At 47.8% G+C, this 26,542-nt stretch overlaps 1 protein-coding gene across 2 annotated transcripts in view; it reads right to left on the bottom strand.

Annotated features, from left to right (window-relative positions):
* Window positions 1-472: 472 nt before the first annotated feature.
* Ccdc69 (coiled-coil domain containing 69) overlaps window positions 473-26,542 on the bottom strand; it is a 26,620-nt gene continuing 550 nt past the window's right edge. Inside the window, exons 2-8 of one of the 2 annotated variants that reach the window (XM_087910621.1) lie at window positions 11,079-11,166; window positions 5,826-5,899; window positions 3,635-3,736; window positions 3,077-3,196; window positions 1,916-2,013; window positions 1,685-1,772; window positions 473-1,302 (exon numbers count right to left, since the gene is read on the bottom strand). In XM_087910621.1, coding sequence (XP_087766747.1) covers window positions 1,721-1,772; window positions 1,916-2,013; window positions 3,077-3,196; window positions 3,635-3,736; window positions 5,826-5,899; window positions 11,079-11,166 — 534 coding nt within the window. In that variant the 3' untranslated portion in view covers window positions 473-1,302; window positions 1,685-1,720. The remainder of the gene's footprint in view (window positions 1,303-1,684; window positions 1,773-1,915; window positions 2,014-3,076; window positions 3,197-3,634; window positions 3,737-5,825; window positions 5,900-11,078; window positions 11,167-26,542) is intronic. The other variant, XM_048437729.3, reaches the window with a different exon arrangement.

Genomic DNA, 26,542 nt, shown 5'->3' with positions numbered 1-26,542 from the left:
ATATCTGAAATGCAGGATATCTGATATATGACCCCAAGGCTCTCAGGTTGAGAACCATTGCCCTACACTGAAGAAATTGTGAGACACACCTTCCAAGAACATAGCATGTAAGAGGATTAGCATGTCCTGACAAACCTGGTTTGAGTATGACATGTCTCCTATAGGTTCACATGTTTGGAACACATGGTCCCCAGGTGGTGGCCCTATTTCGGATGGTTTTGGAACCTCCAGGTCACTTCCTTGCTGGAGGAAGTATGTTGCTGGGAGTGGGCCTTCAGGCTTAATAGCCTTGGACTCCTTCCTGGCTGCTGATGTCATGTGACAGGCAGGCCTCATGCTCCTGCCACCATGATGAATGCTATCTCCCTGGGATCCTGAGTCGCAATCAGCCTTTCCTCCCTTCGGTTGCTTTTGTCAGCGAATTTCACCGCCGCAGCAGACAACGCAGAATGAAATACATCCTCACGGAGAAGAACGTGAAAACAAAATTTTATTTTTAACAAAAAGATTTAATTTTCACATTAAGACCTCAGCTACATATGCTTAAAAACATTCACAGTGCTGAGCACGCAGCAAATTCAGTGCTTTATCCCGCTGAGTGTGGCAGCGCATGCCCCACGTGTTCCCAGTGTGCAGGAGGCTGAGGCGTGGCGGTTTTGAGTTCAAAGTTAGGCTATGTGGCAAGACCCCATCTCAACAAAAACAATACAGTATTCTTTTCTCTTGGATGGCGTCTTTCACAGTTTTTCTCCGAGTGAGAATTACGGGTGTGGTTAGAAGAACTTGGATGGGTCCGTGAGTTGCCTGTAAAGCTGATGATCTGGGGGGGGGGGGGGACTGTCCCCTTTGTCAGATGGTCAAAGAGGCGCCAGCTGCCGTTGGAGAAGTCTTGGATGCCCTCATAAGGACCGGGTGGGGGCTGTAACTGTACTTGTTTATTCTCTGGACCAACTAAGGGAAGGCACTTCTTGGGTGATGCTGGTGGCCCAACCTCTGCCACGAGTGTTGTTACCTATACACATCTCCTCCTGCCCACCTAGTCCGTCCTGGGAGAAGAATGGAGTCTTGCCCTCTTCTCCACAGACTTTGGAGGAAGTGGTGAATCCAGGAGCCATGGTGGGTCCAGGGCCCGTGTCTATATGATGAGGACAGAGGCCTCTGAGGTGCAGCGGAGGGCACGGTAAGATGGAGGAGGCACAGGCCCGAAGGACTCAGACGGTTCAGTGGCTCCTCCGTCTGCTGCAGCAGTGGTCGCTTTGCGACTCCTTTTCCAGGTCCTGAAGTAGATCTTTCCGGAACTGCCTGTGGTACCGACAGAGCAGGGAGCCTGAACCAACTCATTCCCCCAGGAATCATTCCTGAGGCACACATGTGGGGAAGGGGTGTGACACCAGCTCTCTCCAAGGTGTCCCCCCAACCACTCCCCTCCTTACTGCCTGTATGTGAGGGGTGTTCTAGTTGTTGGCCAATTGCCAAATCCCCACAGGTGGAGCTCTGGGTGACTCCAGACCGAGCCTCACACCTCGCTGGGTCACCTTAGGTGACATGGAGTGTGTTTGTTTCAGTTTCCTCATAAGCAAACGGGGATAACGGGACCTAGTTCTTAGGATCCAGAGCAGGATTCCACCAGAGACTAGGTCACGTATTCAACTGCCCACGTCATGGGACATCAGCGCTCACTTACAAAGCTTCAGGACCGATTCATTCCACACATGCCTGCTCAGGTGGACTGTTTCCTGTTTCCTCTTTCTCTTGTTGAGAAACTGGACTTCCTGACTCCCAAGGAAAGAGGAGTCATGTTCCCAAGACAGGACCTGGGCCCACTTGTCCATCCAGTCCCCAGGCTCTTCCGGGTCCCGCCCAGCTGGAAGTTCTGGCAGAAGGTTGGGAGTGGGAGAAAGGGGATGGTGGCTACCTTGACACAGTCAGCCTGTTCCCAGCTTGGAACTGAAGGTCCTCAACCTCCTGCCGCAGGGTGGTGTTTTTCAGGGCTAATATCAGATTTTTTTCTTTCTGAAACAAACCGAGAAGGAGCGTGGAAAGCTGTTTCACTCACTGGGCACAGTGGGTGCCAGTGCCTCTCCCCCGGCCACTGCTTTTTTTCTAGGCTAGTCCTTCACTTTATGGAGTGAGCCGCTAACTGGAAACAAGGCCCGAGTTAAGGTGGAACTGTTGACTCGACCTTAGAGAGTGTAAAAAACAAAACCAGTGCTGGTAAGATGGCTCTGCCGGGCCTGGGGAGATGGCTCGGTGGTTAAGAGCTGGCTGCTCATGCCAAGGACCCAGGTTTGATTCCCAGTGCCACCGCAAGACTTCTTATAACTGCCTGTAACTCTTGCAGGGAATCTGACACCCTCTCCGGGCCCCTGTGAGTACTGCATACATGTGGTGCACATGCATGCATGTAGACAAAACACACACATAAATCTTAAACAACAACAACAACAAAAAGGTTGAAAAATGGCTTAGGGTGTAAAGGGCATTTTCTGACATGCTGGATAACCTGTGTTCAATCCCAGCAACTCTCATGGTGAAAGAAGAAAACTTACTCTTGCAAATTGTCATCTGCCCTCTTCCATATGCATGCCAGGCATGCGCCCACCCACCCATATGTACACAAAATCAATCAATCTAATAAAAACCCAAAGAACCAATCCTGCAAATTGACAGAACCTAAGGGTGACATTGCCCCAGGGTTCTGAGGCGTCAGTTCTGGATCTTTGAAGGATCTCAGTTCCCCAGTTCTATCTTTGCTGAGGCTAACCTCCTCTGCCTGCCTGACCTACGGGCCTCACCTCCTTCCTCAGCCCCTGCCTGCAGTGTGACAGCTGCCACCCCTTCTGAGGAGCAGGGGCTGCCGGGGCCCCAGCGCTGCCCTAGTTACAGCGACCTGACGGCCCAAGAAAAGACAGGAGTCAGGTGACATGAAGCTGCTGCCTGACCCAAACCAGACTCCTGGCAGGAATAGCAGAGACAAGCTCTCAGGAGTGGGCTGGGGAGTGAGGGGCGGGGTGTGGGATAAGCCGGAACTGGAAATGTCCAGAAAGTGGTAGCCTGCTGCCTGCCCAGCACTGACCAGCATCTCTAGCAGGAGGAGCTGCCTCTCCAGCTCATGAATTCGCTCATTTTTCATCTCAATAACATGGTGCAAACTCTCGAGCTCTTGCTCCCAGAATGGGCCGGGGCTCCCATAGTCCTAGAGAAGAACACAGAGGGACCCCATCAATCAGCAGGTAGTGAGGGACGTGGGTCTCCCCTACCCCCCTCCCCATCTTGCCAGCAGCTCACGGCACTGGTCTGGCGTGATCTCCTTTCACAGCCAAGGCTGCATTTCTCTCATCCTCCCAGGGGCCCCTTTGAGCCCTGTGTCTGCTGGGCCCACAGCAGTAGTTCAGTAGGCTGACGCGCTACCTTGCGTCAGGTTTGCTGGTTGTTCCAAGTTCCCTCTGAACCCATAGAGCTGTGTGCTCCAACCATCTGTCCGCCTGCCTCTCTTGGTGTGAACTGAGGCCCCTCTTGCTGCTGGGCTCTCGTGAGGGGTGTGGTTCAGGATTGAGGCCTGTCCTCTATGTTTGTCTGCCCATGACCTCCCCACAGCACCAAGGATAAAGGCTGGCCAGGGTTCTGCACCCACCTGGATGTGGTTCTTATAGAGTTGGCTAAGGATGGACCCTTCCACCTTGTTCATCTGGGCGTGGGTGGCCTCCTGTGATGAGGCCAGCACTGCACAGGAGTTCTGGAGGAGGGAACAGGAAGCAAAGAGCTGGGCTTGTCAAGGTGATTCTCTTTACGTCAGCTTAAAGGGAAGGACTGGGGCCCTTCAGTGTGCTTCTGGCCTGTATCATACACCACCTAGCAGAGCAGGTTGAACCCACGGCTACTAGGATTTGAAATATCCCAGCCCCACCTCTCACTGTATAGCCTTTCATGGCTCTTGGGTGATTAATATTGGTTGATAACTTGACAGGATCTAGAATCATCCAAGAGACAAACCTCTGGGCATGCCTGTGAGAATGTTTCTAGATCGGGTTCACTGAGGTCTGGGTGGCACCATGCCATAGGCTGGGGTCCTGGACTGAATAAAAAGGACAGAGCGAGCTGAGCATCACGGCTCATCGCTTTTCTGCTTCCTGACCGTGGGTGCAACGTGATCAGCTGCCACACCTTCCCACCATGATGGAGTGACTCAAACCATGAGCCAATGTGATCTCTTCCTTCCCTAAGTTGTTTCTTGTCACGTATTTGACCACAGTAGTGAGAAGAGTTAATACTGTCCCTACACTCTTGGGATGACGTCATGATTATCTCAGACCAAAGTCAAGCTACATTCAAAGCTCAGCCATGCTGTGCTCTATCTGGTTCTCATCCTCCACTTCTGTCTATGCAGGGGCTCAGCATCACACTGTACTCCATACTCAGGGCACGTTCTCTGTACTTTTCCCCTGACAGAGATCTTCCCAGCCATTCCCTTTGTGACAGAGGCCAACCTCTTCCTATACTCCTAGGCTCAGTCCCTGCCTATGGCCCTTGCTCACCCCTGGCCTTCCTACAACTCTGGCGTCCTGGACTTCCTTAGACACCCTGTTTTCTCTCCTTCCTCCATGCTTTTGAGCAGGTTACTTGATGCTGCTGAGGGCTTCCCTTCACTGAAGGATCCTAAGTATCTTACGGGCTTAGACCTCATCCCTCCGAGAAGTCTTTCTCAGCATCTGCTTTCAGGACACCGCCATCCCTGGACCTCATGATGCCAGCCCCATTCTACAGTCCATGCCATCCCCAAGATCCTCTGACAGTCTTGGGAAATGCTCTGCTTTCATTTCTGCTGCTATGTGATAAAACATCCCAACACAGCTGGGCGGCGGTGCCTTTAATCCCGGCACTCAGGAGGCAGAGGCAAGTGTGTTTCACCTCTGTGAGTTTGAGGCCAGCCTGGCCTACAAGAGCTAGTTCTAGGACAGGCTCTAAAAACCAAACCAAAACAACAAAACCCAAACATCTCAACACGAAACAGCTTAGGAGTAAGGGGTGAAGAGGGTGCATTTCAGCTCACAACTTCTGGTTACTGCCCATCATTGTGGAGAAGTCAAGGCAGGAACTTTAAATAGCTAGTCACAGCACATTCACAGTATTAAAAAAAAACAGGGAAATTAATGTATACATACTCACATGCTTGCTCAATTGTGCTAGTTTGATCTCTTCACCCTTACACAGTCCAGGACCCTCTGAATTTCCTGGGTGTTGGGTGTCGCCCACACCAGGCTGGGTCTTCCCACATCAGTTAGTGTAACTGAGGCAATACCTCCCAGGCCAACCCCAGTGCAGACAGCTCCTCATCAAAACGGTCTACCTCAGCTGTGCTAGGATGTGTCAAGCTAATAAAGCTGATGGGTTGGAGATATTGCTCAATGGTTAGGAGTGCTACCTTCTCTTCTAGAGGGTCTGAGTTCAGTTCCCAGCACTCACAGAATGGCTCACGACTGTCTAAAATAGCTCTTTCCAGGGTATTCAACAACCTCTTCCTGCCTCTGAGGGCATCACACATATAAATGGAGCAAAGACACACATAGAAGCAAAAACATACACAAATAATAATAATATTCTTAATTACCCTTCAAACCCCACAAAACAGATGATACCATTCAAAAGGAGGGCAACCCTGATAGCATGCCACGTCCCCTTAGCCAACCATCTGGTCAGGATACATGGAAAGCAAGCACCCCAGTCCTCCTTAACCTACTGGCATCATTTTGGCCACTTTGGAGCTCCATGTGGGTCCCCCTTGCGTTTCCCCACCAACCCAACCCAAATGACCAGGCCCTTCTCACCTGCGATGAGGCTTTAGCCTCTTGGACGGAGACACTAGAAGAGTCTTTCTCCTGTACACTTGATATCTGCAGGGCTGTGAAGACAGGAGATCCCTATAAACTCAAAAACTTTCCACAAAACCTCCGCCAAGCTCCTTGAGGTCTACAAGGTGCTGATTATCACCCCGGGGCCCACTGGACTGGACTGCAATGGTCTTCAGCTGTCTCTTTCAGGAGCTTCATCTTCTGCTCTCAGGAGCTGTGCTGGTTATATTATCAACTAAATACAACCTAGAGTCACTTAAGAAGAGAGAACCTTGCCAGATGGTAATAGTGCATGCCTTTAATCCCAGCTCTTGGGAGGTAGAGGTGGGCGAATCTTTGCATTTGAGGCCAACCTGGTCTACAGAGTGAGTTCCAGGACAGTCAGGGTGACACAGAGAAACCCTGTCTTGAAAAACTAAAAAGGAAAAGAAAAGACAAAGAAAATGGAACCTCAGTTGAGGAACTGCTTAGGTCAGATTGACCTGTGGGTATATCCTGTGGACCATTGCCCTGACTGCTAATTGATATGGGAGGGCTCAGCCCACTGTGGTCTGGCAGGAGGCTTGGGCTATTGTAAGAGGCTGAGCATGGGCAAATGAGAGCCAGACAGCAGGCTGGCAATCAGTACTCTTCCGTGGATCTTGTCTCCAGGTTTCTGCCCTAACTTCCTTCAATGATAGAGTGTGACCTGGAAGCGTAAGTCAAATAAACCCTTTCCTCTCGAAGCTGCTCCTGGTCAGTCTGCATCACAGCCACAGAAAGGAAGCAGGACCGGAGTCAGAGACCTTCGAGGGGCTTCACAAATCCCTGGGGAACATAAAGGGGAGCAGTGGGTGCTCTTGTGTCCCTGAGGCTCAGCCACAAGGACCCTGCAGCAGGGATGCTGCAGGAGGACCGGCAGTGCCATGGATCCTGCCCCAGGCCTGATGGTGTCCTGCTGCAGCAGGCCAGGGGAAAGAAAGGCATGCAGCCGAAGCTGTGCCGTAAAGTCACAAAAAGGACAGGGCATCTGTGGCAGGAATCCCTGTAGTCCTTCCTCCCACCTCCCCTATCTCAAGACTGAGAGACGGTAAGACGTGACGGCACATGCTCAAAGTTCATCACTTCATCTGTGAAGTGGGGCCAAGAAGTTCTACCAGGTTGTCTCTACGGGCAGGGTCCAGGGGAAAGAGCCCTGCCAGGTCTTCCCAGATGGGCAGTGCAGGGCTCTGGAGATCCACCCATCCCACTATGAGTCTGGTGAGAGATACCACTCCGCCTTCCCAGAAACCCTCTTGGGAAATCCCCAGGCCCCTCTGATCACTCAGAAACGGCCAATGACCAGGCAGAGAAGTGCCACAGGGGTGACTGGGAAGGAAGTTAACTACAGCCAAAGAGCCAGAGTCACAGAAGAGAAAGCCTACAGCTAGATACAGGTAGTTCTCACCTGTAAACAGTAGTTGGAAGGCTGAGACAGGGGGATTACCAGGAGTTCAAAGCCAGCCTAGGTTATATAGTGAGTCTCTCTCTCTCTCTCTCTCTCTCTCTCTCTCTCTCTCTCTCTCTCTCTCTCCCTCCCTCCCCCCCACACACATACAAAAAAAAAAAAACCAAAATAAAACCAGGTGTTTAAACACACGCCTTTAATCCCAGCGCTTGGGAGACTGAGGCGGGTGGTTCTCAGTGAGTTCCAGGCCAGCCTGGTCTACATAGTAAGTTTCAGGCCAGCTAGGGCTACACAGTGAGACCCTGTGTAGCCCAAACAATGACAACCACAACTATTAGCAAAAACAATTCCAAATAAATCTTTGTTTGCTTGAGTTAGGGTCTCACTATGATGATCTGAGTTTGATCCCCAAGACCCATGTAGCAGGAGGAGAGAACTGACTTGTCTTCTGACCTCCACACATGTTGTGGTATGTGTGCACACCCCCCACACGTATACACACACATGCACACAATTACCACACAAATAAATGCAATATACTTTATATATATATAAAAAAAAGAAAAGTAGAATTCTGACTACTGGGAGGATCCCCTACAGGCAATCCCCCTGGGCCCCATAGTGGGTCACTTTGCATCTATATGTTTATTTTACTAAATATTATTAAACCAGTGCCCACAGGGCGAGGTTTTCCCACGTAGTCATGTAGGCGGAGAAGGTAGATTTTAGACAGAAATCGGCAGAATGGACAGAGGCTGAGCAGCAGTTTATGCTTGTGAGGGGGTGCTTAGTGTTAAGCTGTCTTCTAGGGATTCTAATTCTATTGCCAAACATTCTGTGTCAATGTCAATGTTTCAAAAGTTTGAAACTTGTTCAGACCTCTGTCCTAGTTACTATGTTACTGAGAGTGGAAGAAGGATGGACTGCCAGCCGAGAAGCAAGTCTTCATGAAAAGGATCACTTTTAAGAACCAAATCTAAATGTCTAAACTCTCAAGAAGCAAGCAACCCTTGGGTGTGATGGTCTAGACTTGCTTCATTTTTTATGAGACAGGGCCTCCTCACCTTGTAGCCCAGGCTGGCCTCCAATTCCATCATCCTCCTGCTTCAGTTTCCTGAGTTTTGGATTACAGTACGAACCAAGAAGTTTAATCTGAACCAGCTTTTTATAGCTGGATTTGGTAACATGCTTAATGCACATTCCTTAAACCTCAGCACTCGGGAGGTAGTGATAGGCAGATTTCTATGAATTCAAGGCCAGCCTGGTCTACATAGTGAGTTTCAGGACAGGCAGAGCTACTTAGTGAGACCTCCCCCCACAATCTCAAAAAGAACAAAACAGAACAAAAACAAGTAAGCATTAATTCTGGAGAAGGGTCAAGAGCCTATATGTTCATTTTCAAAGTCAATTTCAATGTTGTTAAAACTTACATAACTTTTCCAAAGTAGCTATCTCAAATGCCAACAGTATACAAAACAAATATCAACCAGTTGGTAGTCAGGGAAATGCAGATCAAAAGTTCAGTTGCTGGGTGGTGTTGGCACAAGTCTTTAATCCCAGCACTCAGGAGGCAGAGGGAGGCAGATCTCTGTGAGTTTGAGGCCTGCCTGGTTTACAAGAGTGAGTTCCAGGACAGGTTCCAAAACTACAGAGAAACACTGTCTCAAAAAAACAAAAAACAACAACAAAAAAAACCCACCAAAAACCAAAAAACAAAAAGCCCCAATAATCTGGGAACTGTGTCATTCATTCCTCTGTGGCATTACACATCCACTTAGGAGGCTGAGGCCAGGCTGGTGGGTTTACTAACACCCAGTCTTGAAAGTAAACAAATCGGCTGGGTGTGGTGGCACATACCTTTAATTCCAAGACTCAGAAGGCTGAGGCAGGAGAAACACTGCAAGCTGGAAGCCAGGTTGGGCTACTCATTCCAGGCTGGCCTATGTAACACAGTGAGCTTATGTCTCAAATAATAGCAATAAAACAAACAAAACTCCAAACACTCTCAACGAGATGCTCACCACAATGAGGACAGCAGTGGACAAAGCCCACATATTGACAAGGCTGTGGAGCCACTGGGACCCTCAGACCTCGCTGGGAAGAGCACGAAGTGGGACAATTACTATGGAAAAGAGTCTGGAAGTTTCTCCAAAGGGTGAGTATAGAAATACCATCGTCTTCCTCTTACATGTAAGGTGAGGCAAAGTACATTGGGCCAGTGGTACCATTCACGGTCACTGGAGACAGGACAGCTTAGATATACATGATGAATAAGTCAACAAAGCATGGTATGTCTATTCAGTGGTGTGTTACTCAGCCATAAAAAAGAAGTGGAGCCCGGATGTATGTTGTAACATGGAAGCATCTTGCTGGGTGAAGTAAGCCAGGTTATCTGATACTGTGAAATTAGGGAGCAGTTTAGCAGTTGCCAGAGGCTGGTGGGAAGATGTGGGGTGACGACTGCTGGGTGTTTATTTTTGGGGTGAGGAGAAGAATGTCCTGGAACGGAGTGGTAATCATGATTGCATGCATGGTAAATGCACTACCCGTCACCAGTGTTGCACATACCGATGCTGTAGGTGTGATTTGCTAATCTGAAAAAATAAATACGCATGCACTTACTCATTTCAATTCTAAATTATTTAAAAACTAAGAATGTGACAAAAACTGATTTAGTTAAAAATATTTAATTGTGTGTGTATGTGCGTGTGTGTCTGTCTGATTGTGTGGGGTATATGACATGACCATATACCTGTGGAAGCTGGCAGAGAGGATTTGTTTCTTCGGGACTGGAGTTCAGGTGGCTGTAAACTCCTGGATGTGGATGCTGGGAGTCAGACTCGGGTCCTCCAAAAGAGCAGAACATATTCTCAGCTGCTAAGCTGTCCCTCCAGTCTTGGCTTAATTTTTTTGAGACATGTTTTTGCTGTGTATCTCAGTCGGTTTTTTAACTCACTTCATTGCCTGGAATGTCCTCAAACATACAGTGGTCCTCTTACCTTTAGCTTTGTGTGTGATGGGATTGCGAGCCCTGAACCATATCTAACTATCCTAGCCAAAATTTCTTCTATGTCTGTGTGTGTATATGGTGTGTGTTGAGCACAGACACAGCAGAGGTCAGAGGGTAGCCTCAGCTGTTGATCTTGTTTGCCCTGCAGACGTTAGGTTAGTTGGACTGTGAGATCCTGGGAGTTCAACTGTCTCCCCCTCCGATCTCATTATAGACGCACACGGTGGTTCACCTTTACACGAGTTCTGGGGATCTGAACTCAGGTCCTCACACTTGTGCCACAAGCATTTTTATCCACGGAGCCATCTCCCTAGCCCCATCCTAGTCATAATTTTTATGAGTCATCATTGTAAGGATAGAAGGTGGTTATAAAAAGAGTGATTTCGTTTGTCTGGGTTTTCTAGACTCTGACCCCTCCCCTTTTGAGATATAGTTTGGAGTAGCCCAAGCTGACCTCCAGTGTGTGTGTGTGTGTGTGTGTGTGTGTGTGTGTGTGTGTGTGTGTAGCAGAGGCTTGCCTTGAATTCCTGATCCTTGTGTGGCCTCATCTCCCAACTGCTGGGATTATAGGCGTGTGCTGCTACGCCCACCTAAGGTGGGTCGACTTCCTATAGATGCTTTTAAAACGAAAGAGAAACAGACGTGGTGGGGGAGATGCTCGAATAAAGGAAGACAGAGAATAAAAGAGAGCCTGGTGACAGAATGCTAAAGGCACACCCCAAGAGGAAAGTCCCATCACCCCTCTGAGGCCAAGGGCCCCCTGAGGAGCCTCCTGGGCCCTCTCGGTCCTCACCCTGCCCAGCCGCTTCATGCCGTCCTTCCAGCAGGATCCTTCCCTCTTTGTCCAGTGTCTCCAGGAGTTCTGTCTGTGTTTCCTCCACCTAGAGTGAAGAGTGGGGTCAGGAGTGAGACGGGATGAGCTAAAGCAGTCTTTCAACTGCTCACAGCGTACGGCCTGCATGCTCAGCACCCCGCCTCCTCTATGCCTGATGGGAAAGATGATGGAGACAGGATAGAGCCCCCCCTGAGACATAGCAGGCCCCCGGTGGGCCTGTCGTCCTTAGGCTCAGATAAGTTACCAGAGGATTGCCTGGGTAGGAAGGGTCTTGGGAATCTTTTATTGCTGATGTTCCACGGGGCAGGACAGGCATCTGTTGGTCTACATGGAGCATGCCCCCCCCACCTGATGCTACTTCAAGTTCTAAAGGCTACAGCTCAGCTCTGTCTTATGTTGTCAGGTTCCTGATCTGCCCTCTGGGGTCCCCGCTCCCCGTGTCCCAGACAGGCTCACGAGACCAGAGAACAGCAGCAGCAGGAGTCCGGACCACTTTCTCCCGGCTGACCGCTCGCAGCCGGTCTCACTGTCCCACACCTGAGATGTGTGGCAGTCCCACTGAACTTTGGGGGCCAGGATCAGATGACAGCATTCTATCAGGAGCCTGTGTGCCCTGGGGACAGCTCCTCCAGTCCTACCCCCAGGCATTCTTCAAATAAGTCTCACAGTTAAGGATGCTGCAGGTCAGGGGTGGGGCCAGCAACATCAGGACAGTTGTATTATCAAAACACACGATGGCCCCACAGATGTGCACATCTGACTCACCCTTTCAGAAAAGGTGGGCTTTGGAAAGGTCATCTAAGCAAACAATGTTTCAATGTCTTCAGGGGGCTCCCAGAAGACACGAGTCCCTGTCTTCCGGCACTATCTGAGGCAGCACCCTCAAGTTTGTCTGCTAAACCAATAGAGCCCAACAGAAATTCTTTTAAACGAATCTTTGCGGGGCTGGAGAGATGGCTCAGTGGCTGAGTCCTCCCTGCTCTTCCAGAGGACCTGACTTCTCTTTCCAGCACCCATACCTGGTGGCTCAACCGTGTCGCCAGCTCCAGTGGATCTGACACCCTCCTCCTGGCCTCCACAGACAACTGCGCGTGCACACACATGTACACACACACACACACACACACACACACACACACACACACATGCATGAATTCACATAAAAATAAATTAAAAAAAAATCTCGCTGTGCATTGGGTGTGTAGAGGTCAGAAGTGTCAGTCCTCACCTTTCCCCCAGTTTGAGACGGGGTCTCATGTCTGCTGTATCCTCCAGGCTGGCTGCCTGAAAGATTCCAGGATGTCTCCTGTCTGTGTCACTCACTATAGGAGGGCTGGGATTTTAGATGTGTGCCATCAGGTCTGTCTTTAAATGGGGTCTGGGGATCTGAACGCAAGTCTTCATAATTGAATGGCAAGCGCTTTATCCACTGAGTCCTCTCCCCAGTCCAAAACTACTTTAAATTTAAAAATAATATTTATTGGGCTATTGAGATGGTTCAGTAGGTAAAGGCTTCTGCCATCAAGCCTGACAGTCTAAATTTGATCCCAGGACCCACACGTGGAAGAAGAGGGTCAACTTTTGCTGGCTGTGGTCTGATCACCACACAATCACTGTGGTATGTGTGTGTGTGTGCCCTTCCCATACACAAAATGTAATTAAAATAACTATGTAGGTATGCATGTATGTATGTGTGACTTCCGTGAGTGTGCACCAGTCATGGTTCATGGAAAACAGGGAGCAGCTTGTGGAATTAGTTCTTTCCATCCAGCACGTGGGTTCTGGGAACTGAACTCAGGTTTCCAGCCTCTGGCAGCAACATCATCATGTACTCTGCTTTCTCATTGGCTCCCACGATTCTTTTTTAAAAGTCACCCTGGGACCTGGAGAGATGGCTAAATGGTTGAGAGCACTGGCTGCTCTCCCAAAGAATCTGGGTTCCATTTCTAGCACCCACTTGATTCTAGGGGACCCAATGCCCTCTTCTGGCCTCTATAGACATCCATATGTATATGAGTATACCCCTTCCCCCTTACACACATAGATTAAAAACAAAATAAACATTTTTAAAGTCATCAATTTAAAGCCAGACATGGTGACATTTCCCTGTAATCCTAGTACTGGGGCAGTAGAGACAGGTGGTCCAGAAGTTCAAGGTCATATTTGGTTGCATAGTGAACTTGAGGCTAGCCTCGGTACTTGAGACTCTCTCTCAAAAAAAAAAACCAAACAAACAACAAACAGAAGGCTACCCAATGTAATGAAGCAATTCGTTTCAAACTATGCAGGTTCATTTGCAGAGATTCAAATTTCAGAATTTTGAAGACTGAGTTTGTTTCCTATGTATGGTTAAAGACAGCCAGTTTGATAATAGTGAGAAAATACTCATAATTCTGCCTAAGGCTTTACCCACTGCTTCAAGAGCAAGAGAGGAAACTGAGGCAGATAGATGGGAAGGGCTCATGACTGAACTAAGGAGGAAGAACAGGAAACGCTGGGCCATGGCTGCTCGAGTTGTTTTAATCAGAATTTTCTATGTCACGTTCTTCATGTCCCCATGCCCTTTGACCTCTGACTAACACAATCTGATCATTGCATAAAACCTCCTGCATGTTTTATTTCTAAATAATTTTTCAAGCCTCTGTGCCATGGAGGTGCCACAGAAAATGCCATGGATGCCTCTAATCTCACGCTTGTTATCTATCCTGGACTTTCAATCTTCTAAATATCTCCCAGCTTGCCAAGCATTTGACCAGAGAGCTACACCCCAAAAAATGCTTTATAAAATTGCTTTATGCTTTATTTAGCAAGCGTGGGTATGTGTGTGTCTCACACATGTGTGGAGGCCAGAGGTCAACCTCTGGGAGCCAGTTCTCTCCCTTCACCATGTGGGTCCTAGGGATGAAACTCAGGTCATCAGCCTTGACAGTAAGGACCCTTATCTCTTGAGTCATCTACCCAGCCCCTGTTTGCTTCATTGTTATTTATGCATAAGTGGATCGAGGTGTGTGTGTGTGTATGTGTGTGTGTGTGTACCACATCCATATGGGTGCTTCTGGGGTTAGAAGAGGGTATTTTGTCTCCTGGACCTGGAGTGACTGACAGTTGTCAGTCCTGAGTCATGGATGCTTGGGTCCTCTGCTAAAGCAGCAAGCTCCCTTTGCCGGTAAATCATCTTTGAAGCACTGTGCTTGGGTTTTTTGTTTGCTTTGTTTTTTGTTTTGTTTTGTTTTGTTTTGTTTTGGTTGTCAGGCTGGCCTCAAACTCATGATCCTCCTGCTTCCACCTCCCAAATCCTTAGATTATGGGAGAATATCACCATATTTAGCTGCAGTTGTATTTAACATTTGATCTTTTGTCTCAGCCAGGAGAGAAGAAATGATGTGGCCACGTTCACACGGCAAAGGAGCTTAACACCAAAGCTTTCTCATTCACTATATGTTCCCTTCAACTGTGCCGTCATCATCGTGGATGACACCGTGAGGAAGTAGATGGAGTGGCTGTGACTTCAGCAATGCCAGGCCCTGCTTAGACTGAGAGACCTTAGGGGTCTTGAGCCAACTACTAAATGCAGGAAGTCGGCAGGCCAGAGGTGATGTGTCTGGAACTGATTTTGGTCTTTCTGTCTCCGTCCACCCTCTAGAATTAGTTCAACAACCCAACCCAACCACGCCAATGGCATACAAAGGCATTGACTCTATCAGCACCAAGGACTGGCTTTTGTCATGACTACTCTCGGTGAGAGTGGCTGCTAGCTCTATGGGAGGCAGCCAATGCACCCTGAAGCAAATGCCCCGAGATCATGGGTTCCCTTTTTATTCTTCTATTTTTATAAATATGTGTGTGTGCACATGTGTGTGTGTGTGTGTGCGCGCCACAGTGCCTGTGTGGAGAACAGAGGACAAGTGTGGGGAGTCAGTTCTCTCTACCATGAGTCATTGGGGGTCAAACTGAGGTCATCAGTCTTAGAGGCAAACACCTTTACCTCCTAAACCATCTCACCAGTCCCAAAGGTTCCCCTTTTTAAAAAATTAAATTTTATTTTTTAATTAAAAAGTTAATTTATTTACTTATTTATTTAATGTGTATGAGCGTTTTGTCTGGATGTGTATTTGTGCACCATGTGTGTGCCTGATGTCTGATGAGACCAGAAGAGGGCATCAGATCCCTTGGGACTGGCATTATAGACAGTTGTGAGCTACCCTGTTGGTTCTGGAAATTAAACTTGGTTCCTCTGGAAGAGTTGTGGGTACTTTTAACTGCTGAGCTGTCTGTGTCCCTGGCCCCAAAGGAAGGCTTTCTTCTTGGCAAAAAGATTATGAGAAGTTTATAAAAATAGCCAAAGTAGGACAGGTGACATAGTTCAGTGGGTAAAAGAGTTTGCCACCAAATCTAACAACCTGAATTCAATCCTCAGGAGCCACATAGTGGAAGGAGAGAACTGATTGCCGTTAGCTGTTAGTTGTCCTCTGTCCTCCACTTGTGTGTCATTGCATGTGAGTATATACTACACTACACACACACACACACACACACACGTGCCTGCGCACACACACATACACAGAGGAAATAAAAAATAGCATTATGAAGCTCTGCTTACGACAAACAAGGAAATTAAGGCCTCATGGGGGTATTTCAAACTAGATTTCATCTTGACAGGGTGGAGATGCATGCCTATAATCCCAGAACTCAGGAGGCTAAAGCAGGAGGATTGCAGGTTCGAGGTCAACCAGAGTTACATGGAGAGTTCAAAACAAAAAGTAGGACCAACCCAGGGCTGGAGAGAGGCTTAGTTGTTGCACTTCCAGAGGACCAGAGTGCAGTTCCCAGCACCCACATCAGGCACCTCATGATTGACTGTAACTCTAGCACCAGAACTGACACCCTCTTCTGGTCTCCATGGGAACCTGCATTCACGTGACATTCACTTACATAAAAATACACTTACATATAAATAAAAATAACTCTTAAAAATGACACCAGACAACAAGCAGTCAGTGCAGAACCACACAGACAAATACTAGTTAAAGTAATTGTAAAGAAGGCTGGGGTTCTGCAAGCATCCAGCTCTGGATTCAGATCCTAAACTCAGACTGTGTTGCTGCATGAGCTTCCAGACCTCAGTTCCCTCAGAATAGTAGAAACACCTGCAGGATCTAACACAACACAGAGTTCAGATGCAGGAGGCTCTGGCTGTGTGTCTGAGAAACACAGCAGGCACTGGCCCTGCAGAGCGTGGCAGAGCTCCCAGGCTGCCTCTGGTTTCACAGTATATCATCTGAAACAAAGTCACAAACTCAGGAAACACTGTGTTCTTCCATGTAACAATCACTACAGAGAGGAGACCTTGTCTCCAGGAACATCTGCCAGTGGCAAGAAGGTCATAGCCTTCCCAGGGCCGGACAAAAGCCTCTCCAGGCTAGTACTTGCACAGTGACACTTGGGGCTCCCTCCAGGCAGTTCCTAGTCTCCGCTCCCCATCCTCTGCCTTGTGTGTGGTAAGCAGGCACTTTGCCATTGAACTACATCACCCTTGAGGCCCCTGGCACTTTCTTCAACATTAATACATAATGCATTTTTTTTCCAGTTACACAGGAGTCAGCATTTGTTTTAGAAATTAGGGAGAACACAGAAAAATGTAAAAGTGAAATCCTGGGATATATAAGCCTGGAATATGGCAGGGTATATATACCTGCCATATTATATATACCCTGCATATCCATATTTGGAGCTGTGGTGTTATGTATGGTTTCTAATACCTTAATTTCTCAGACATTATGAATATTTATCATGTCACATTAATTGGTCTGCAAACATATTAATTATAATGATCTAAGTGAAATATTCTGGGAATAAACTTAGTTTTTAAATCTTTTTAAAAAAGATTTATTTATTTATTGTGTATAGTGTTCTGCCTGCATGTATGCCTGCATGCCTAAAGAGGGCGCCAGATCTCATTATAGACGGTTGTGAGACACCATGTGATTGTTTGTTGGAAATTGAACTCAGGACGTCTGGAAGAGCAGCCACTGCTCTTAACCTCTCCAGTCCTAGCTTTTTAATCTTACTGTGAGGTGTTTAGGCTATTTCTTTCTTTAAAAATTATTTTTTATGAAACTACTTCACTGAAACAAATCTTATTTGGCTAGAGCATATAATTTAGACTTTACTAGGAAGCTGGGTCAGATGGTATATGCCTGTAATTATATAGTCAGGAAGGCTGAGGCAGAGTGATGTGAGTTTGAGATCAGCCTAGCCTAAGCTCATATAGAAGCACCAGGTTAGTCTGAGTTAAACAGCAAGACCTCGTCTCAATAAAACACTGAGTCTGAGATAAAGAGGAATGTCATGATGTCTCGGGGCTTCGCACCAGGAACCTATAACTCTTTAAATTTTATATGAATATAGCAACATGCTCCCAAATACACCTGGAATGAAACTGACACATTAAAAGGACAAATGAATAATTTTTCAGACATAGTGAGAAAATCCAACTACTTGTCATGGTATAAGCAGACTCAAAATCAAGTGTAAATAAAGACAAATCAGGAAAAACATGTGTTCCTACCCTCCGATGCCTGCAGAATATAAAAAAAAAATTATTTTCTAGCTGGGCGGTGGTGGTGCACGCCTTTAATCCCAGCACTTGGAAGGCAGAGGCAGGCGGATCTCTGTGAGTTCGAGGCCAGCCTGGTCTACAAGAGTTAGTTCCTGGACAGGTTCCAAAGCTACAGAGAAACCCTGTCTCGAAAAATAAACAAACAAACAAACAAAAAATAATTTTTTTTCTAGGGGCTAAAGAGATGGCTCAGTGCTTTAAAGTACTTGCTGCTCTTCCAGAGGACTGGGGTTTGGTTCTCAGCACAAAGTGGCTTATAATCATTGGTAACTTCAGCTCCTGGGGAAGCCAACATCGTCTTCTGACCTCTTTGGGCACCAGATACACACGGCACATATATATACATGCTGGCAAAGCCTCCATACCCATAAAACAAATAATGTAAAAATTTTTTTAACTATATGTATATTAGTGTTTTGTCTGCATGTCTGTCTGTGCACTATATGAGTCTGGTACCTAGAGAGGACAGCACAGCACTGTGAATCCTCTGGAAATGGAGTCACAGATGGTTGTGAGTCACCACACAAGTGCCTAGATTCACACCTGGGTCCTCTGGAAGAGCAGCCAGTGCTCTTGCCAATGAGCCATCACTCCAGCCCCTTATTTCTATTTTTGATTTTTGTTTTTCTTAAGACAGAGTCTCATGTAGCCCAGGCTGGCCTTGAACTTGCTGTGTAGCTGAAGATGAACTTGAATTCATGATCCTCTTGCTTCTACCTCCCAAGTGCTGGGATTACAGATGTGAACTGCCACGACCAATTTTCTTTTAAGGCAGGTCCTGGCTGGTGTGGAACTCACTTTGGTTCACCAGGCTGGCCTCAAACTCAGAGATCCACCTATCTCTGCCTCCCAAGTGCTGGGGGTAAAGGTGTATGCACCATATCTGACATTATTTCTATTTTTTAAAAGATGTGTTTTATTTTTAATTATGTGTATATGTGTGTGTCTGTGTTAGGATGTGGATGTGAGCGCAGGTGCCCATGGAGCCAGAAAAGGGTGTAGATCTTCTGGATTACAGGTAGTGGAGGGCCACTTAACCTTGGAGCTGGGAATAGAACTCAGGTCCCCTAGAAGAGCAGTACTTGCTATCAATCACCAAGACATCGTTCCAGCCCTTTTATTCCTATTTTTAATGATCAAATTATATTTTATGAGCACACTGGTTTACAAAAGCTTGAGCAAGGATGGTGCATAGCTCATTGGCAGGGCTTGTACGAGGCCTTGGTGCAACCCTTTCTTAGTGACTTTTCTCATTGTTGTAACCAAATGCTTGACAAGAAGCAATACAAAGGAGGAAAGATCTATTCTGGCTTAAGAGCTCGAGGAGCATAGTCCATCATGGCAGGGAAGGCATGGCAGCAGGAGCCTGGGATGAATGGTTCCACTGCTTCTGACATTAGGAAGCAGGCATTGGACCATAGGAAACCAAAGAGCCCTTCTGGCTTTGCTATGCTGTAGATGGGAATCGGGGATCAGGTGATGTCATCTTGCCGTCTCATCCATCATCGATCCCAGCCTGTGTTTGTTTTGAACAGAGAGGGGACTGGAGGTTTGACACACTCAGCTGCTTGAGCATCATGAAGGAGGCATCTCTGGAGTAGAGGAAAAGAGGGTCCTTGCTTATGGGGATGAGGGCAAACCTGGAGTCTTTCACATCACCCTGCTTCCCAGCAGCCCAGGCCAGAACAATACAACAGACAGTCAAATGCCTAGGATGGTAGTTCTCAGCCTTCTGAATACTGTGACCTTTTAATACAGTTCCTCATGTTGTGTGTGTGGTGACCTTCCCCAACCATAAAATTATTTTTATTGCTACTTAATAACTATAATTTTGCTACTGTTATAAATCATAATGTAAATATCTATGTTCCTCTCTGTTTTTTGTTGTTGTTTTGTTTTGTTTTGTTTTGAGATAAGATTTTCTTTGTGGAGCCCTGGCTGTCCTGGGAAGAACTCTGTGGATCTGGCTGGCCTTGAACTCAGAGATCCGCCTGTCTCTGCCTCCTGAGTGCTAGGATTAAAAGCATGCACCACCACTGCCTGGCCCAACATCCGTGTTTTCTGATGGTCTTAGGTGACTCCTGAGAAAGGATCGTCTGACTTTGAAAGGGGTTTCGATCCACAGGTTGAGAACCACTAGCCTAGGAGGACAGGGTGTCAGTACAACTGTTACCTCTCTTCAGTGTGCCCTGGTCACATAGTTTCACCGCAAGCAGGGAGAGGCCCCTTTATCAAGAACAGAGACTATAGGCTGCCCAGAGCAGGACATTTGCAATTGGAAAGTGCAGAAGTCAGCTTCCTGGCCCGTATCACTTAAAGCCATTCGCTCATCTAAAAGAGCCAGGTGTGGCAGCGCACCTCTGTCATCCAAGGCAGGAGAAACTCACGTTCTAGACCAACCTGGACTACATAGTGAGGCTCTGTGCCAAACAGAAGCAAGCTCTCTTGGAATTTAACAGTGGCTCAGGCAGTCAGTGAACAGAGAGAGAAGCCGAAGGACCCAGAAGGGAAGAGATGAAGAGTGGACCATAGCCCCATCCCCAGGAGGTGCTCCACCCATCCTGGGAAGACCACTCACAGTGCTGAGGGTGGGACACACCGAGGGGACAATGCAGGCCTTGAGGATGGAAAGCTAAGTCCTCATGAGGTGTCAGCCTGAATGGTGGTCACTTAGCTTTGCAGCACAGGCCTATTCTTCCCAAGGCAGGCTTTGTTTAGGTTATTGATTAATTGATTGATTGATTGATTTGAGACAGGGTCTCACGTAGCCCAGACTGGCCACCAACTTGCTATACAGTAAGGATGACGTTGAGCTCTTGATCCTCTTGCCCCTGCCTCCCCAGTGCTATGACCATTGCTTGTTTCCAGGCAGATTACAGAATTCTCATCGTCTGATCTATGAACACCCATGTCAGGGGTAGTTCCTGTCAGCCAATGATGCACATGCTGGGCTCAAAACAGCTCTCTTGGGCAATGAACTTGAACTTGCACCGTTTTAAGCTATTGCTATAGAAACCCCAAGCCGACAGAAGCGCAGGCTTGGTGTGACACCAATGGAGGCAAACATGGGTGTGTTTACAGGAGGCTGGAGCATGCCACGCTCTTAAGGAAAGATTCTAGCCTCCTGTAAGTACAACCACGAATTTGGAAAGCATAATTAAGAACATGCATGAGCTCAGAAAGCATGTCACCAAGGTTGTGTCTCAAAGGCAATGATTCCTAGGGATTTTTTTTTTTTTTGAGTCAGGTTGCTTTACAATATAGCTCAGGCTACCCTCAAACTCACTATATAGCTTTAGATAACGTTGAATTCTTTTTTTTTTTGACTTTGAATTCTTTTTTGTTTGGTTGGTTTGATTTTTATGTGTAGTCCTGGCTGTCCTGGAACTCATTCTATAGTCCAGGCTGGCCTCAAACTCAGAGATCCACCCGCCTCTGCTCCCAAGTGATGAAATTAAAGGGGTGTCATCACAGCCTGGCAACTTGAACTCTTGATCCTCACGCCTCCCCCTCCCTCGTGCTGGGATTATAGAAATGTACCACCACCCAGCTTTACGTAGTGGTGGGGATGGAACCCAGGAACCTGAATATGCTAGGTCAGTGTCCTCCCAGAATAGGTTGCATTCCCAGGACCTAATGCTTAGGAATTTTTCTGGTGCGTTTTAGGTTGAAAGGTCTAGCTGTCTAACACAGAAATGTGGCTAAACCTCATGAGTCTTTGAGAGGGCTCTGTGCATGGAAGCTTGCATTGGATTCATCCAGCATGATTGATTGATGGGACATTATTTTCTGGCTAAAAGCATTAGCTCAGAGGCCATGTGAGGGCCAGTGCTGTTGTGATGTGCAGAACAGAGGCCATGTGCGTGCCAGTGTGATGTGTCAGTAGTGACTAGGGCAGAAGGTGCGGTGACGGCTGCTGCCTGACCAGGCCGGCAGCTTGTCTCACGCTCCCTGACCAGCACGCCTTTGGCAACAACAGAGAAAAGGTCAAATGCACCTTGCATGTCTTCTGCCTGGGGCCCTCACCTGCATATCACGGTTAGCCAGTGATCATCCTTACCCACCGTCAAGTCCCAGCTAAGACATCATTGTTTATGAGACTTTGGCTGATCTAGGGACAAAGTCACTGTGCCCCAGGTTAGGAGGAGAACACAGGAAGCTCATCACTAGCAAAGGTGGAGGGCTGTAAAGAATCAGTGTACACACACAAACCGGCTAAACAAGAAGGACTGTGGCCAGGACCTTAGGTGGCCATTAAGAAAAGGTTCTGCAGACTAATCCACATGAGAAAAATGCCCCCAGGAGAGCACTAGCCATACACAATGCAACGTAGTCCCAGATTCAGGGCTGGAGAGAAGGCCAAGTGGTGGAGAGCACTTGCTGGCCTAACAGAGGACAGGAGTTCAGTTCCCAGCTTACAACGTTCTGTAACTACAGCTTGCAAGGAGCTCAGAGATGTATGTGTTCAGGGTGCTGACATATGTGTGGCATGTATCCCCTCCCCCACAACAAAAATCTTAAAGCTACTAGGTTTATAAAAATAGTCACCCTCATCTATATGACATATGTGGGAAAATCAGGCTATTTCTTTTTACTTTTCTAAAATCATATTAATTCTTTGAGAATTTTACCCAATGTATTTTATAGAGGCCATTTCTTAATGGTGAGCTTAGAAGCAATTTCCAAATTTCTTCCTACCTTTCTAAATTTTGAAACTTATTTTTTTCTTTTTTTCTTTCTATTTTCCTTTCTTTCTTTCTTTCTTTCTTTCTTTCTTTCTTTCCTTCTTTCTTTCTGTTTTTCAAGACAGGGTTTCTCTGTAGCTCTGGAGCCTGTCCTGGAACTAGCTTTTGTAGCCTAGGCTAGCCTTGAACTCACAGAGATCCCCCTGCCTCCTGAGTGCTGGGATTAAAGGCGTGCGCTGCCACGCTGCCACCTCCACTGCCGCCACCACCACCCTTAAATTGCAATGATAAGAATAATTAGGTTTCCACAGCGGACTTGTAAATGTTTGCCATCTGGGGCTTGTATTACCTCTACTATTCGTACCCAAAGGCCAACTGGCCTTTGCTTGAAGCCCTCTAGTAATGATGAACTCATTTCTCCCTCTCCCTCTCTCCAGTTCCACACAAGAAATGGAAATCTGGCTCCCTTTAGCTTCTCCCAGTGGCCAAGATCCTGAGTCCTAGCTCAGCAAAGAGCAGATGCTTTTACTCTTTGAGAACAGAGGTTCCAAGGCCCGACCTGGGCTGCAGGCCCCCGCACCTGCCCAACGCAGCAAGCACACCTGTCTGTTGTCCTCGCAATCTCCTGTTCCCTTAGGTGAGCCGCAGGCAGTGGCGTCCTTAGATGGCAACTTTAATTCTATGCCTCACCACCTGCCAATCAGGCCTCTGGGGTCTGGTACACTTAACCTCTCCTCAGCTTTTGTAGACCAGCTCTAGACACAGGAACCAAGGTTGTGACTCCCTTACACTGAGCCAGAGAAGCCAGGTCTCTGGCAAGGTCACTCAAGTCGATCTGTGACCTCAGGCAAGACCACGGGGGCTCAGAACCCAGGGGAGTGGGCACACCAATGGTTACCAAGTTCTTTAAGAAGACATTTTATGCATTTATTACATACAAGCATGTTTTGTTGTGTGTGTTTGAGATGGTTTGGTGGATAAGGTTACCTTCTGACAACAATGACCACCTGAATTTGATCCCCAGGAAGGAGAAGCAGGACCTCCACACACAAAGTGGCATGTGTGTGCACGTAGACACATACACACACACAAAATGGCATGTGTGTGCACGTAGACACATACACACACAAAGTGGCATGTGTGTGCACGTAGACACACACACACATACACACAAACAAAGTGGCATGTGTGTGCACGTAGACACACACACACAAAGTGGCATGTGTGTGCACGTAGACACACACACACAAACACACACACACACACACAAAGTGGCATGTGTGTGCACGTAGACACACACACACACAAAGTGGCATGTGTGTGCACGTAGACACATACGCACACACACACACACAAACACACAATACATGAAAAAATATATACACAGGACATGAGAGAAGGAAGCCTATATGGGGGGGGGTGAAGTTTTTCTTGTTGCTGTTTTTTGTTTGTTTGTTGAGACAAGCTTTCACTGTATAGCTCTGACTGGTCTGAAACGTTCTATGTAGACCAGGCTGGCCCTGAATTCACTGTAGCTGAAGATGACCCTGAGTTTCTGACCTTCCTACCACACCTTCCAAACTCTGGGGTTAGAAACGTCTACCATTGTGCCCAGTTTGTGTGGTGCTGTGGATGGAAGCCAGGTCTCTAGCCACTGAGCTACATCCCAGCTCCTATTCCCAGGATATCAGCATATCCTGAGTCAGCAGAGACAGTCCCAGGCTGGGCTTTTTGGTAAGGCCTAGAGCGCCTGGTCAGCAGAGCCACAGGGCACAACCTTCTATGTGCTGGGGGTACTAGGGAGGTCCCAACCGTCAGGATCTTGTCCCAAGCCTGGCGAGTTCTCATCAAGGCCAGCACTGCTGCCAGCCACCCCACTCTACACAAACCCAGCATCCTGAGTTTTCTGTAACTCGGACTTCCCTTAAGCCCTTAGCTTTGATTGGGGGAACTCCTGCCAAACTGCCCCACCCAAGAAGCCTTTCTCTCAGTCCAGGACGCTCTCCTGCTGCATGCCAGGCTAAGCCTTGGCCTGACTCCCAGTTGGCCCTCATCATACTCCTCGGCACCTGCTCCATGCTCTGTACAAGGCGGTGGAGGGTGGGGGAATATGTGTGTGTGTGTGGGGGTATGACAGGCTAGATGGCATGAGAAGAAAGCCAGTCATTCATATTCATATATACACATTTATGTACGTACCCACACATACACACACACCTCTCTCTACGTACTTCTGATTGTCCTGGAACTCTCTATGTACGCCAGGTTGGACTCAAACTCACAAAGATTCACCTGCCTCTACCTCCTGAGTGCTGGGATTAAAGTTGACACCACATCCAGCAAGTCTTCTATATTTTTTTTAATTAGGAAAAAACATTTTTTTTAAAAAAATAGTTATGACTATGGGTGTTTTGCCAGCGTTTATGTTTGTGTGCCACATGCATCTCAAATGCCCACAGAGGCCTGAAGAGGGTGGTCAGATCCCATGGTACTGATTTTTAAGATGGTTATGAGCTGTCATGTGTGTACTGGGATTTGAACCTGGATCCTCTGGAGAAGGAGTCAGTGCTCTTAACCACTGAGTTATCTCTCCAGCCCCCTTACCCTAGCATCTGACTGCCAACGCTCCTCTCTGAGCCTCAGTGTCTGTCTACACATGTAACGTGGGAAGCTTCTCTCCATAACTCAACCTGGTTCTCAGGGCCTTCATGAGGCTGAGCAGGAAGTGAAATTCTCAGGGTGAGTCATTATTGTGGTCTGACCCTATGGCCCCTGAGCCTCTATTCTGGTGTCCCATCCCCCAGGGGTATTGGCAGCCTGCTGGGATGGATTGGGGGCTCAGGACTTGACACCTGCGTTAGAAATTAAGCAAAAACACCATCCAGGAGAGGTAGGAATAGGTAGAAACTTAGCCAAGAAGCAACACACTGTCCTGCTAACAGGCAGTGGTATTGACAGAACCCAGCAAAGGCACACAGGTGCAGGGCAGACATGTCATGTTGTTTGAGGCAACAAGAATGAAGGGCTTTGTAGTCACTGGAAGCCAGGAATGGTAGCCCATACCTATAATTTCAACACTGGGACAGCTAAAGAAAATTGAAAATTTGGGACAAACCTGTGCCACATATTGAGACCTTTTCTCAAAAACTAAACAAAAACATACAACCTGGCATGATGGGGCATGCCCGTAATCCCAGCACTTGGGAGAGAGAGACAGGTGGATTAGTAGTTCAAGGCCAGCCTTGGCTACATACCCAATTTGAGGGCAGCCTTGGCTCCATAAAACCCTGTCTCAAAAAAAGAAAAGAAAAAAAAAGGACAGGAAAACATAAAAATGAAAGAAAAGAAGTCATTGAAAGTGCAGGGTAGGGTGCAGAGAGAGAGACTGACAAAGCTAAGGACAGACAGAAACAGATGACGGGAACACAGAAGAGCTGACGCGCATTACAAAGTTAATCATTTTCACAACGGGGGCTGATCAAGCCCAGGAGTTATCCATCTCCACTTGGCTGGGATGGAGGGACTGGCAGAGAGCATTAGGAAACAGGACCAGGACTCCAGGGTCCCAGTTCCCTTCTCTGGGCCTCCTGCTATTATCTCTGTAGACATGGTCCTGTTTCTGGGCTCCAACCTCCTGGGGCTTCTCAGAACTCAAGGGGCAGAAACCTGAGTCAGTCTCTTGGGCCCTAACCCAGCTTCAGGTCCCTGGGGGAGGGACAGGAAGGGCGGGGAGAGCTGCAGAAGCCTACAGATCGCCTCCCTCTTTAGCCCCTCCCAGTTACCCTAAGGGCAGCCCACGCACCGCTCCGGGCTTGCAGGAGGCCCTGACCCGCTTCCCAGGCTCTAAAGAGAGCAGTGATCCAAGGCAAAGCTCCCTTAAGGGGCAGACTGTGTCTAGCAACCCTTGGGCGGACCAGGGAGTTTAGGTTTCCAACAGGTCTCAAGAGATGCAGGCGCTGCAAGACAGTGGACCACTCAGATTGCGGGCCTTAGACCTTAGCTCAAGACTCAGAGAGGCCAAGCGTCCCGTCCTCGCCCACACAGTGACAGCCCCACACTTAAGACCATCGGCCACGGACACAACAGTCATCTCCCCGCCGGGACAGCAGAGGTCAGCT

Source organism: Myodes glareolus, chromosome 9 (assembly GCF_982192425.1).
Source record: "Myodes glareolus chromosome 9, mMyoGla1.1, whole genome shotgun sequence".
Lineage (NCBI taxonomy): Eukaryota > Metazoa > Chordata > Mammalia > Rodentia > Cricetidae > Myodes > Myodes glareolus.
The sequence above is the reverse complement of the archived record's forward strand: the minus strand, read 5'-3'. Positions and strand labels throughout refer to the sequence as shown.